This window comes from Vespa crabro, chromosome 13 (assembly GCF_910589235.1).
Source record: "Vespa crabro chromosome 13, iyVesCrab1.2, whole genome shotgun sequence".
Lineage (NCBI taxonomy): Eukaryota > Metazoa > Arthropoda > Insecta > Hymenoptera > Vespidae > Vespa > Vespa crabro.
The window spans coordinates 1444797-1460000 of record NC_060967.1 but is presented as its reverse complement, the minus strand read 5'-3'; the positions used below and the strand labels follow the sequence as shown (position 1 = coordinate 1460000).

General features: G+C 34.5%; 1 protein-coding gene across 3 annotated transcripts in view; it reads left to right on the top strand.

Moving 5' to 3' along the window:
• LOC124428726 (histone-lysine N-methyltransferase PRDM16-like) overlaps window positions 1-10327 on the top strand; it is a 35323-nt gene extending 24996 nt beyond the window's left edge. The window contains exons 5-8 of one of the 3 annotated variants that reach the window (XM_046973119.1): window positions 2121-2214; window positions 4491-4647; window positions 4731-6132; window positions 9872-10327. In XM_046973119.1, coding sequence (XP_046829075.1) covers window positions 2121-2214; window positions 4491-4647; window positions 4731-6132; window positions 9872-10053 — 1835 coding nt within the window. In that variant the 3' untranslated portion in view covers window positions 10054-10327. Of the gene's footprint in view, window positions 1-2120; window positions 2215-4490; window positions 4648-4730; window positions 7106-9871 lie in introns of those variants that run through there. The other 2 variants (XM_046973117.1, XM_046973118.1) reach the window with 2 other exon arrangements.
• The last annotated feature ends 4877 nt before the right edge of the window (window positions 10328-15204 follow it).

Sequence of the window (15204 nt, the reverse complement as noted above, 5' to 3'; positions counted from 1 at the left end):
GAAAGTGGGGTGGGATGGGGATAGGGTGGCATGGGGTGAGCTTTGGATCGTATACGATGGTGAGTACTGATGGGTGTTGCGGCCAGTTCCCATGAAGGTCCGTTGGGGGCCATCGTTAGACCATATGGTCCTTGATACGGACAAGTGTAGCGACAGATTTAAATAACCGTTGGAGGTCTACTGCGTTATTTTCAAAAGGTTGTTTAATATATCGAACAAATAGGGATAAGATCGAAGGGATTCGTTTGTTTTAAAATCTTCATTATTATTTGAGAATTAATTAATTGACGTGTAACGTTCGTCCTTTTTCTTTCTCTCTCTTTTTTCTTTTTTTTTCTCTCTCTCTCTCTCTCTCCCTCTCTTATTAAAATTTCACAATCATTGATATTATTTAAAATATTTTTAATCCGATAAATTTTATTATCATATTATCATATATATATGTTAGAACGTTCTGTGATAACGTTAAATATTATAAAATTATAATCGATTAATTAAATTCTCTTGGATTAATTAATTCATTCATTCATTCATTTTAGAAATGATCATCGATATTTTTGCTAGTATTAATTTTGCAAGCGGATCTAATGAAAAAAAAAAAAAGAAAAAGAAAGAAAAAAAAAAAGAGAAAAAGTAGAAAAGGCGTTGGCGTTTTGGTCTCTTGTCACGGATTCTAGTTTGACATGTGTGTTGGGGGAACTTACTTGCTATTGGTCAACAGAGTATGTCGCTTTTACCAATAGAAAGTGATTCCAACGAGTGTGTATTAAAGGATAAGTATAGGTCACCTACCTGCCATAACAAAACATCATTTTATCTATCGTCCTTCAGTACCTTCTTGTTCGTCGGATCGTAATGACGTTTTACTTGATCGAAAAATTTTCAAGAAATTTCAAAGACTTACGTATATCGTAAACGTTGTTTTTTCAGACAAAAAAAAAAAAAAAGAAAAAAGCAGATTTTTCTTCATAATTTTTTTCTTCGTTTCCTTTTTATTTATTTACTTATTTATTTCTTTTATTTATTCACTTTTGCTTTTTTCCCTTGCAAAGTGCATCGATGTGACAAAATGTGTATGCGTGAGTCTGTGCATTTGTGTGTGTATGTGTGCATTTTTCAATTATTATCGAAGTAAAGTAGCAACTTGTCAGTGTCGCGCTGCAGTTTATTTACGACATAACAACGTAGTTACATATTTTCCAAAAGGAAAGAAGAAGAAGAAGAAAAAAAAAACAAAACAAAAAAAGAACGAAGAAGAAAAAATACATTAAACTAGGTAAATTGCCTAGATTCCTTTTTCGTTTCTCTTTCCTTTTCCACTTTGTTTTTTTTTTCTTTTTCATTTTTCTGCTCTTTTTTTTTATTCGTTTTCTTCTTCCTACTCTTTTTTATTTTTATTATTTTTCTTTTTTTTTTTTTTGTTTTCTTTTCTTTTTTCTTTTCATCCCATTTTCGTCAATCTCACCAACGTCGCGTCATTATTATTATTTTTTTTATTTCTCTCTCTCTCTCTCTCTCTCTCTCTCTCTCTCTCTCTCTCTCTCTCTCTCTCTCTCTCTCTCTCTCCCTCCATACGCGAAATTATTTTCCCGTATTGACAGACTCTTTAATTTCTCGTTACGCCACCAGCAGAGACAGGTAGGCTGCACTCTTCATCGTGCAGATCGTACGATAACGGCGATTTAATTTAATAATTCATGAAATAATTCTAGTGTGTATACATGTCTGTGTTTATATATATATATGTGTGTGTGTGTGTGTGTGTGTAGAAAAAGAGAGAGAGAGAAAGAGAGAAGAGAGATAGAAAACACAGGTATATATGCTATAAAATGTTAGAAACACCCCCGATCTTCCCCTCCCTCTTGTAATAATTTCGGTCACGTAATACGCGCTTGCGTGCGCGTGTTTTCTTTTTTTCTTATCAATAAAAAAAAAAAAAGAAAGAAAAAAAAGAAAAAGAAAAAAAAAATAAATAGAACACACGTGTAACCGATGTATCTAATTTTATCTATTAAAATCGAATCGAATCAATTTGTAATATAATTTGTTCTTCACTTTTATTTCTTTCTTTCTTACTTACTTTCTTTATTTATTTATTTTGTTTTTTTTCTTCTGTACAGCATCCCAACATAGTGTTGATGAGGATAGAGAGGACGAAGAGGAGAGCGAGACGAGATGTACCGTCTGTGACAAACCATTTCAAGACATAGATCTGTAAGTATATAAAAAAAAAAAAAAAAAAAAAAAAAAAAAGAGAAATATAAATAAATCAATCGTTAGATACATTTGTGTAACAGAACGAAGATCTTTTTATATCTTCTCCTCTTTTTATTATTATTATCATTATCATCATCATCATCATCATCGTCATTATCATGATCATCATATATTCACTCGTATTATTATCCATAAAATCGTTATCATTATAACCGTGTAACAAAGTTCTACTCATCAAGGATTCATAAGACATCGTCGTATGTTTTTTTCGAATCAGATTACTAACGGTGTAGTTGACACGAATCTCTCTCTCTCTCTCTCTCTCTCTCTCTCTCTCTCTCTCTCTCTCTCTCTCTCTGCTCTCTCTGTTCTCTACTTTTTTCTCATTCGTTTGCGATCGTTAACACTCATCATACACGACGTAAATGTCTACATCGAACGTCGATTATTAATTGATATAAGCCTTATATAGATATGAAGAGAGAGAGAGAGAGAGATAAATAGATAGAGATAGAGAGAGATGGAGAGAAAGAGAGAGAGAGAGAGAGAAAGAGAGAGAGAGTGAATTGGAAGGGTGAGAGATGGATGGGGGTGGTTAGGCTTCGAGGCACGTTATCCACTTTAAATCTAAGCGCTATACGATATATATATATATATATATATATATTCTTGCTTCAAAAAGGGCTCGTGATCACGCGAGCCCTTTCGAAGGGCTACCCCTTCGATGTCCTATAGGTTTTTTTTCTCAAGAGTAATAGAGAGAGAGTGAGAGAGAAGTGAGTAGATTGCTTTCTTCGTTGAGTACTTCCTTATCCTAGTGATAATAAAATCCTTGATCCATATTAACGATCACACATGTGTTTCTTTAGTTTTTACATATTTTTATAAATATTCTTTAATGCCATTTATTTTGTGACATTGTCGTTGTTATAGTCATCATCGTCATTGTTGTTGTTGTTGTTGTCAGAAGGATCTCTTTTATTTTCGACATATGATAGGATTCGATTAATTATCGTAAAAATGTAGTAGATCGATTGTATATTTGTTCGATGTAATCTATGCATATTATTTGAACAAAACGATTTAACTTGTCAGGAAAAAAAAAGGAAGAAGAAAGGAAAAGGGGAAAAAAAATTGTATTTTAATAAAAGTGAAATTTTGTTTAATATTAAATTTTCTATCGAGAGGAATATATATTATAACGTTACGTGTCATGCATCCTCTCTCTCTCTCTCTCTCTCTCTCTCTCTCTCTCTCTCTCTCTCTCTCTCTCTCTATCTACACACATATATATATATATACAGACGCATATAGGTTCAAAGTTCACCTGTTGTAACAAAGAAAAATAATTCTGAGGTCCGCATTCGGTCGCATCGAACGTCTTTCGCATACATCATAGAAGGCGTTGCGTGCTCGGCACTCATCTGGCACTATGCACCGTCACTGTGAAGGCACTATCTCACAGGGAATAGCTTTCACACGAGGAGTTCGAGGGTGTAAAATCAATGCTGTCTCACACACCATGCCATCCTGTGACCATAACCCGTGCCCACTTTGTGACACCCTCGAAGACGCCCTTCTTCCTCCTCCAACTAAACTTACGAATACCTTCTACGGGTGTTGTGTTAGTATACTGTTGTCACATACACTCTCTCTCTCTCTCTCTTTCACTCTCTCACTCTCTCTCTCTCTCTCTCTCTCTCTCTCTCTCTTTCACTCTCTCACTCTCTCTCTTTCACTCTCTCACTCTCTCTCTCTCTCTCTCTCTTTCACTCTCTCACTTTCTTTCTCTCTCTCTCTCTCTGTGCGTTTGTTGCACGTACGATGACCATTTTCTTGGGGAGGACGAGCGTTATTAGTTGAGAAAGAGAGGGAAAGGGAGAGAAAGGGAAAGGGAAAGAGGCAGAGAAAGAGGTGGTTCGTTGGCAGGTTGGTGGTGCCACTTGTTAGTCATCCTCCTCAAAGCGGACTTGCTCGTAGTCCGTCTTCTCTTACAATTTCGCATCGTTCTTCAGTCATTTTTATTATTTTATCACTTGTTCTTTCGTCGTTGTTCTTTTTGTTTTTCTCTCCTTTTATCTTCGTTCGTTTGCATTTATAAAAGGAAACAAAAAAAAAAAAGAAAAACAAGAAGAAGTAGAAGAAAAAAAAACGTAAGAGGTTTATAACGAATTGATTTATCAAAAGAAAAATACTTTTTTCTTTATCCCCCGGCTAATCGTCATTGTATTTCTTTTTTTTTTTTTTTTTCTTTTTTTTTATTTGCATTTCAGATTGGACGGACACCTGGTTACTTGTCACAGATATCCAGCTGATCAACATCGGTGCGACGATTGTCCACGTGGTTACGCTTGGCGTGCACTTTTGGTTCGCCATCGAGCCATAGTACACGGCGATCGAAGAAATTATCCATGTGAAAATTGTCCGAGGGTAATTATTAATTTTTGGAAATAGCCGACGTGAAAATAACGATATTCCCAAATGAATGCAATCTTCCAAGTATCGCTAATTAGTCGAACACCCGACAGGTTTTTACGGATCCGTCTAATCTCCAACGGCACATACGTTCGAATCACGTTGGCGCGAGGAGTCACGCATGCACCGAGTGCGGGAAAACGTTCGCTACGAGTTCCGGATTGAAGCAACACACCCATATACACAGCAGCGTTAAGCCATTTCAGTGCGAGGTCTGTTTCAAGGCTTACACGCAGTTCTCGAATCTTTGCCGTCACAAGCGCATGCACGCGGATTGCCGCATGCAAATAAAGTGCGTCAAATGTGGACAATCCTTCAGCACAGTTACGTCCTTATCGAAACATAAACGTTTCTGCGATTCTACGACACCAACTGGACCACCAGGAACAATGCCGCAATTACCAACTTCGGCACCCAGTCCATTCCTTGTTTATCCAAGACCACCGGTCAGTCTACCTGGTGGTTTACCATTTTATCCACCTAGCCTGATGGCTCCTTATCCGGGGATATTCCCAAACGCGCCGAATTTTTTAAATTCTCCTTTACTTTTCCCACCAAAACTCGACGAGGTCGGTGATAAACGAAGCGAGAGCCCGAAAAAGGAACGTTTCACACCACCGAGAATTCACCCCCAACATAGTAAAATCTCGCCGTCGGCCGGGGAGGAGGCGACCTCGTTGTTCAGGCCGTCACCGGCTAGGCCATTAGTTCATCCAACGTCGGAATCCGAAGAGGATCATCAAAGCAAACAGCGTCGTGAAAACTATGGTAAATCCGTAGAAAAGAAAATGGACATAGAAATGACCAATTCAACAACGGAAGAATCGACAGATCAGCCATTAGATCTAAGGGTCCAAACGAAGAAATTGGACGTATTGATGGACGATAGAAAGACGAGTCGTAGTCCATCGCCTGTTCCAATTACCGTCGAAGAACAGCAACCACCACCACCACCACCTGTTGTGGATCCACCGAGAAACGAAGATGAAAATGTCGTATCGGTAACATCGATGACGGCTGTCATTGATACGAAGGACGTACCGAGTAGTAGTCCGCGTCTAAGAACAAATCTTTCAACGGCGGATCAAACAAATACTCCACCCCACATGGCATATCCCAGACCGATACATCCAATGTTTTTGGAAGCAATGTATCGTACACCTGGAAGTACATTCCCTGCATTCCCAGGTGCTCCTCCTACGGCAGGAGGTGCCTCCGCTGAATCGAGATTATTACCACCTCTACCACCGTTCGGGCCACCCCGTGGACTTCCTTTTTTAGGGACGCTAATGAACGGGCTCAGCGGCGCCAGGCCAGGAGGGGGATTCGACCTGCTTGCCAGGCCGCCGATGGGCGCGTTCCCCGGCGTGAAACCGTTTCAAGATGCTGTAATCCCACCCCATCACCATCATCATCATCATCATCATCATCACGCGCACGGTAAGATAAAGGATCGTTACTCGTGCAAGTTTTGCGGCAAAGTATTTCCAAGATCGGCCAATTTAACGAGGCATTTACGTACCCATACCGGTGAACAGCCTTATAAATGCAAATATTGCGAAAGATCTTTTAGTATATCCAGTAATTTGCAACGTCATGTTAGAAATATACATGACAAACAAAGACCATTCAAGTGTCCTCTTTGCGAGAGATGTTTCGGTCAGCAAACGAATTTGGATAGACATTTAAAGAAGCACGAAGCCGATGACGGCAGCGGCGTTGTCTCTGTGGCCGATTCACCTGGCAGTAGCAACGAGAACGAACGCGAGGACACGTATTTCGATGAGATCAGATCGTTCATGGGTAAAGTTACTTACGGGGGTGAACCTGGTTATCATTTGCCACCACATCCGGCATATTTGTCTGGTCGTTTACACGATATTCATGAGTCAAAAATGGAGGCGGATTATGACGAAGACGAGGACAGCGAGGAAGGTGTTTCACCTCTCGAAGAGACAGACGGTCTTTCGCCATTAGAGACCAAGGATTCACCGTCGCCATCGCAATATGATCTTAAATTGAGGGACAAACAAGAATTATTGAACAACAACGTTTCTGCAACCGCCGAACCTGTTATAGAAATTTCCACATAACCGAAAGATCGTATTGACTGATGATATCTATTATTAAACATCTCCTTTTCAATTGATAATTTAATTCTCAATGATCGCGAATGTAATTTTAATATGGAACAACGATGATACTACCCTGTCGTATTATTCGTGGATCCACAATCACAACGATGAAGATTTTTCGACACGTGGATCGTTCGTTCTTACTGTAACAGCTGGACGTAACAACTAGTGTGGAAAAGAAAAGAAAAGAAAAAAAGAAAAGGAGAGAAGAGAGAAAAAAAAAACGAACGTCTTTCGTTCCTTCCTCTTTTCCATTTTCTTTTTACTCCATCCACATCCCTCCTCCTCCTCCTCCTCCTCCTCCTCCTCCTTCTTCGTGTGTGGTTCTTTTTTTTCCTTTTCTTTTTTTTTTTTTTTTTTTTTCTTTTTTGTTGTGTAATCAATCAAAGACACGTGAGTGGACAAAAATGTATATGCACTTTGTTACATGTATGTTATATATATATATATATATATATATATATAACATTTATTCTCGAGCGAGTTGCACGGCCGGTTGGACGAGTTTTATGGAAGAAAAAAAAAATTTAAAAAAAAAAGAATGAAAAAGAAAAAAGACAGAGAGAGAGAGAGAGAGAGAGAGAGAGAGAGAGAGATAGAGTGAGAGAGATCGATTGAATGTTTGATCGAAATTATATGCGTGCTTTTTTCCTTTTGTCATTATTAATTTTTCTTTTTCTTTTTTATTGCGAATAATGGTGTTTCGAGTAAATGATTAAAATGACGGAAGAAAAAAAACAAAACAATAGTTTCTTCTTAATATATATTTAATATTAGAAATCGTCGTATCATAGCTTTTTTTTCATTTCTTTTTCTATTCTTTCTTCCTTTCTTTCTTTCTTTCTTTTCTTTTCTTTTCCTTGGTTTCAGTTCTTTCGCATGAAAACGAGGAACGTTAGCGTCGAAAAAATTCGTATTTATATATAAAAATATATATATAAATGCAAACGCATACATACATACATACATACATACATACATACATACATACATACATACATATATATATTCAGATGCACACATATATGCAAAACATTTTTCTATAGTCTAGTTCCTATTAATAGCATGATCAACAAACATACCCTTTTTACTATCACTGTCAATATTCGAATCTACGTTCCTCGCACAATATTATTTATTGTACTATTTTATTATTATTATTATTATTATTATTATTATTATATATTATTATATATTATTATATATTATTATATATTATTATATATTATTATATATTATTATCGAAATTATTTAATCGTTATCATCGTCAAATGTCGTCGACCAAGGTAATACGGCGGTCATGCGTGAGTTGGTGAATAACTATTGTTCGATATCATATCACATTCGCATTAATTCTAATCAACGATCTAATCGTCGGGACAAGGTTTTTTGTTTTTTTTTTTTTTGTTTTTTTTTTTTGAAAATCTTGCCGCCATCATTCTGTCCGTATCTCCTTGTCTGTCGACCGGCACGACGATATATTCCGAGCTAGTGTCGTCGCACAAGTCGAGTTTTTTTTCTTTTTTCTTTTTTCTTTTTTTTTCTTTTTTCTTTTTTTTTTTTTTGTAGCTTTCTACTCCTTGCAAGTGAATGAAAAAGATTGCGCTCTGCGGAAAAATAGTCGACAAGAAATGGAAAACAAAAGTAAGAAGATAAAATAAAATAAAAAAAAAAAAAAAAAAAAAAAAAAAAACAAGAAAAAGGAAAAAGTAAAAGAAACAAACAAAGAAAGGAAAAGAAAAGAAGATAGAAAGGAAAAGGAAAGGAAACGATACGAGGAGAATGAGAAACGAGTTGTGAGCGAGAGATAATGATGCGAGTAAGAATTTCTTTCGATCGAAAGAAAAATCCCGATGAGATAGATTTATTAGCGTTTTCCTGCGTTTTTTGAACTCTCGTAAAAAATCGTCGATCCCGATGGATGTTTTTTTTTTTTTTTTTTTTTATTTTTATTTTTTGTAAATTAGATATTTCGTATTCGATTTAATTACGAATCTTTTTTTTTCTTTTTTTTTTTTTTATCAACGATTACGAACAATATCAAACACGTTTCATTGCGTCCGACACAATTCGAAAAGAATCGACGTTTCTTTTTTTTTTATTTTCGATCGTGACCATTTTAATTGTATTATTTGTTGCGATGATCTGCTCTAAAGAAAAAAAAGAAAAAAGAACAAAAAACAAAAAAACAAAAAAAAAGAGAAAAAAAAAGAAAGAAAGAAAAGATAAGAAAAGAAGAGAATAGGAAAAAGGATTAATTTCATTTGTTCATTTTCAATCGAATCAATTTATTTCGATGCTCTCATTACGATGTTCGTATATATTTGACGATTCGCGCATTTAAAGAGATCAATCGAATTGATAAGCGACATATCGATTAGATATATTTAATCAGATTGTATCATAAATATAAAGTCAATAATGATTTTCAAACGATAATAGAGAGATAGTTTAATTTCATTATGATCTATTTAAACTTTAATTCACAACGAATAAATATAAAATAAGTTCGTACGATGATTGTTGTTTTCTTTTGAAAAAGGAAACTATTTAGATAATGATGTTATTGATCTAATCGATGTTGATAGTCAAAAATTAAGAAGGAAGGGATTTCGGAGGGTGGGGGGGGGTGAGGAGCTTGAGGGATATTAAAGAAAAAAAAAATGGTACATAAAGAAAATTTTAATAAAATAAAAAGACATCGATTTATCCCGATTTTATATGAATAATCAAATTTATATACGAATTTTCTTTTCATCATTTTCTCTTTTTTTTTTTTTAATCCTTTTTATTTATTTATTTATTTATTTTTTTTTTACTTTCATTTTCTTTCTTTCTTTTCTCTTTTTTTTTTTTTTCTTTTTTTAATCGTGTCTCATCATTTCGATCAGTTTTATTTATTTATTTTCTTTTTTTTTTTTCTTTTTTGTTTTTTTTTTGTTTTTTTTTTCTTTTTTGTGTAACTATAAGTAAAGAAACGAAATCGAATAGTTAAATATAATGATTTAAATTAAATATTGGTTCTTTAATGCTGTCGTGTTAAGTAAGAAGAAAGAAGAAGGTAAAAGAAGATAGAAGAAGAAAAGAAGAAGAAGAAGAAGAAAAATATCGGGAAGAAAGAAAGGAAATTTTTTTATCCGATAGTCCACGAAGCCAAAGCGAGGAAAGGAAGTCAACAAAGATATTAATTAAACAAATGCGACTTATATTAGTAACATTTACGTGAGAAGTAATAAAAAAAAGATTAGAGAGATAGAGAGAGGATTAACGTGAGCGTAATCGAGAGAGATAGAGAGAAAGATAGAGATAGTAGGAGAAATGAAAGAAAGGGAGATATGAAGGAAAGGAAGGAAGAAGAAAAAGGATGGAAGGAAGAAATTTTTGCGCTAAAACTGTACAAATTTCCATTAGGTAGTAATAATACGTTTGTAAAGAAGAGAAACAAGAGTTTTTCCGTGAATTTATATACATAGGCATATACATATTATACATAATTATATAGGGACGATGATGATGATTACGATGATTATGATGATGATGATGATGATGATGATGATGATTATAATTATGATTATGATGATGATGATGATGATGAGGTTGATGAAGATGATGAAGATGATGAAGATGATGATGATGATGATGATGATGATGATTATGATGATTTGTCGTTAGTGAGAAAAAAAAGAGAGGAAGTGAGAGAGAGAGAGTGAGAGAGAGAGAGTGAGAGTGAGATAGACGTTATAAACGTTTACGAAGGATGATTCTCGAACAGAGAGAGAAAGAGAGAGAAAGAGAGAGAGAGAGAGAGAGAGAGAGAGAGAGACATATAGCGATCGATCGCGTTATCGAAATCGCTCATTAGTTAGGTCATAGTTATCGCAGTCTTAAATAAAAACAGACAGAATAACCCCATCCTCGTTTAGAAATGGACTGATGGTGAGACTATCTGTGAACGATTAAAATCTTACGAGCACTATATAAACTTATTACATTATACAGACATACACAATACACATGAACACGTACACGTACACATGCATAGAGATACACGTACACGTTCCTTCACTTACTTATCACTCAAAACGCGCCGCGTATACATAGGCAGGATATAACGAAGAAGTAATACATACCATACCATAACATACCATATGTCTGTCTATCCAAGTATACGAGAGAATTTTTTTTTGTTTCTTTTTGTTTTTTTTTTTCTCTTCTTTTTTCTTTTTCTTTTTTTTTTTTTTTTTTTTTGGAGTTTTTCTTTCTTCTTGTTCTCTTTTTTTCTTGGTTTCTTTTTTCTCCCCCGTATCGGTCAGTAAAATGTATTTAAAGAAATAGAAAGAGAGAAAAAAAACCAAAAAAAAAAAAAGAAAAGAAAAAAGAAAAAAAATAGAAATTTATTGTACTATCCTGTTTGTAAACACGAATGCACAAAACGTTATATAACGTATGAAGGAAGAATGATAATTGTCTGACAGGGATCGTCAACGATGATGGGCTTTCTTCTAACTTCCCTTTTTTTTTCTTCTTTTTTTTTTTTTTTTTTTTTTTTCTAACTTAAATTTTAACGAATACAATACATGTTCTACATATGTAATAATAATATCTCTGTCTTCTCTGTCTTCTCCTTTTTCTCTTTCGCCGTAGACGATAATAAGAAGTTTTATTGAAATTGAATTAAATTAAGCATAATTACATACATTGCTCGATTAATTAAGAACGAACTATATTAACAACTTTGTCTATCTATACATACTGTATAAAAAAAAAGGAAAAAAAAAAAATGGAAAAAAAAAGGAAAAAAAAAAAAGAAACACACGCACGCACGCACGCGCGTGCACGAGCGCGTACATACATACATCCTGTAACTTCATTATAATTACTATTAAAATATTACAGTTCAATCTCCGACTAATCTAATCTCATTTACGTCATAATCGAATGATTCGTTTTGTTTTTTTTTTTTTTTTTCTTAACGCAATAACTCGTTAATATTTTTCGAAAGAAACAGAGATTTAATATTTTCGGAAAGGTGATTTGATATGCTGTTTTTCTTGTTTCTTTTATTTTTCTTTTTTAGTTTTTTTTTTTCTTTTTTTTTTTTATATGATTTCATTTTCATTACCTTTTATTATATGCGATGTAAAATTGTAATATTATTCGAAGGAATTAATCGTATGGAAATTGATTTGAATTAGTAAAAATAATTATTTCACGTATTTATAATTATTTTTTAATTTTAATTTTAATTTCATACATATATATATATATATAAATTTATTTATAACAGAGAAATAATTTTTATCGACTGAATGTCGATAATGCAGACAAAATATCGCTTGTTTTATCATTACCTTATATTTTGTAATATTCTCAGTAGATGACACTTAATGTCATTTCTAAAATTCTTTTGTCTAGAAACGTGAATAACGTTGACAGAAAAATGATTTGATTAGTTATTATAATTTTATGTATATTTATCGTTTTCAATATTATGTATCCTTGGAAGTTGTGAAATTTTTCTACAAAGAAATTTTCTTTACCGACGACGGTATAGAAGGTAATGTAGGAAAAAGATTACTACATTATCATCATCATTTAGTTTGAGGAATTTACGTTAGATGGTACTTTATGTCATTTCGTAAGCCACTCCCTTCAAAACCGCGGTTGGTATTAAATATTGGGTTGGCAACTAAGTCGTTGCGGAAACAAAATCCGCAATCACTTAGTTGCCAGCGCCATATTGTCTTGGCAACTAAGTCATTGCGGAAGACAGAATACGCAATCACTTAGTTGCCACTTGGCAACTAAGTCGTTGCGGAAGACAGAATACGCAATCACTTAGTTGCCACTTGGCAACTAAGTCGTTGCGGAAGACAGAATACGCAATCACTTAGTTGCCACTTGGCAACTAAGTCGTTGCGGAAGACAGAATACGCAATCACTTAGTTGCCACTTGGCAACTAAGTCGTTGCGGTGTCCATATCCGCAATGACTTAGTTGCCAGCGCCATATTGTTTTGGCAACTAAGTCGTTGCGGTGACCAAATCCGCAATCACTTAGTTGCCAGCGCCATATTGTCTTGGCAACTAAGTCGTTGCGGTGTCCATATCCGCAATGACTTAGTTGCCAGCGCCATATTGTTTTGGCAACTAAGTCGTTGCGGTGACCAAACCCGCAATCACTTAGTTGCCAGCGCCATATTGTCTTGGCAACTAAGTCGTTGCGGTGTCCATATCCGCAATGACTTAGTTGCCAGCGCCATATTGTTTTGGCAACTAAGTCGTTGCGGTGACCAAACCCGCAATCACTTAGTTGCCAGCGCCATATTGTCTTGGCAACTAAGTCGTTGCGGTGTCCATATCCGCAATCACTTAGTTGCCAGCGCCATATTGTTTTGGCAACTAAGTCGTTGCGGTGTCCAAATCCACAATCACTTAGTTGCCAACCCAATAATAATAGGTTGGAAACTATGAAACGAGCGTTAAATGAAAATAAATAACTAAACAAAACGCCCGTTTCATAGTTTCCAACCTAATATTAAATTTAATTAACAATTAATTTTATTATTCATACGACATTACATTAATTATTTAATCATTAATTAGTTTAAACGATTAACAATTGATAGTCTCATAATGATAAAATTAATATTTCTTTTTTCATATATATATATATATTTATGGTTAATCCTACGAGGTATTCTCGGAATCATAAAAAACAATTCGACGATTTGCACTTGTTAAAAAAAAGAAATAAAAAAAAAAAAAATATCATCTAAGGTTCGACGAAATACTTACGAATAAGACGAAGAAAAAAAAAAAACGAGCGAATGATTGTCGAGTGAGACTCGACGATCATTGATTCTCACTTTTTTCCTTTTAATCGTAGACACGTTCATTGATCGAACGTAACGTAGATAAAAATTTTGATTAAAACTTTGATTGATAATATCAATCTCAATTGTATCCCAATTGATGAAATACTTGATAGATTACGCGTAAATCGACGAATTAATTCATAGAGATCATACATTTGTTTTTTATTTTTCACTTTTATCGTAAAGTCATTTGTATCAAATATCAGAATGATAAACCAAATGAATTCAATCGAATGAACGTACGTACGAACGTACGAACGATCAATTAAATCTTATTTGATACTATCGATATATCGCTTGGATCTATCTTTTAATATAAGTTAATTAATATTTAACAATAACGTAACATTATGTAACGATGAATAAATGAACGAAACGATCTATATTTTCTTCGTATACGTTGGATCAATGAACGTTGAACTCTCTGCCTTTATATACGTATTTATATACTTCGTATTCGTGAACGTTGAAATCGATTCTCGACACCCACTCGATTTCATTCAAAGCTTTACTCTTGGGTTACATACATACATACATATATACATACATACATATATACATAGGTTTATACGATATGTTGCAGTTATAGATAGATAGATCCGTTCTAAGATCTATCCTTCCTTCGACATTCTTCCTGCGATCGTTTCTATTTCTCTTTCTATTTCTCATGCCATTCATTTCAAAACTTACCCTTTTTTTTCTTCCTCTCCGAACGAAACGAAATAAAATTTATAACGTTTTTAACATTTTAAATAGAGATACGACACCGATGCTCGTTAAAACTCAAACGCCATTGGATTCGATCACGATCGATCGATCGATCAAAGCTTTTCCTCTCAAATCGAAATTCCTTATGCATTTCATGTGCATTTGGAATGTTTATTGAAAAAGTTCGATCATTTGAAGTAAGTAATAAAATAAGTTTCAATAATACATAGAGAAGAAATTATATTATATTCGATTAAATAGGTGAAGGGAGAGAGGTTGGGAGGAAGGAAGGGGGGCTGGGAGGGTATCATTTAAGGAATGCGTGAGAAAAAGAAACATAGAGAAAATAAGAGTGAGAATAAGAGAATAAGACAGACAGACAGACAGACAGACAGACAGACAGAGAGAGAGAGAGAGAGAGAGAGAGAGAGAAATAGGATTTTTATATTTTCTCGATAGAGAGAGATAGAAAGAGAGAAGGAAGAAGAAGAAGAATAAGAATAAACTCGATCGTGATAATACATTCGAGAAGTACAAAACGTCAAACGAAGATAGACTAACATAGGTAAGTAGGTATACCTCGTCTAGGTTGGACGTTGTTGTCAATGATCTTTGTCGATTGCTACGAGTCACAAAAGAACAGAGAGTTAACTGAGAAAAGATAAAGAAAGAGAGAGAGAGAGAGAGAGAGATAAAGAGATAAAGAGAGAGGTAAAGAGAGAGGGAGAGAGAGAGAAAAAGACAGACGATATAGATGGACGAACAGATAGACAACGACGACGACGACGACGA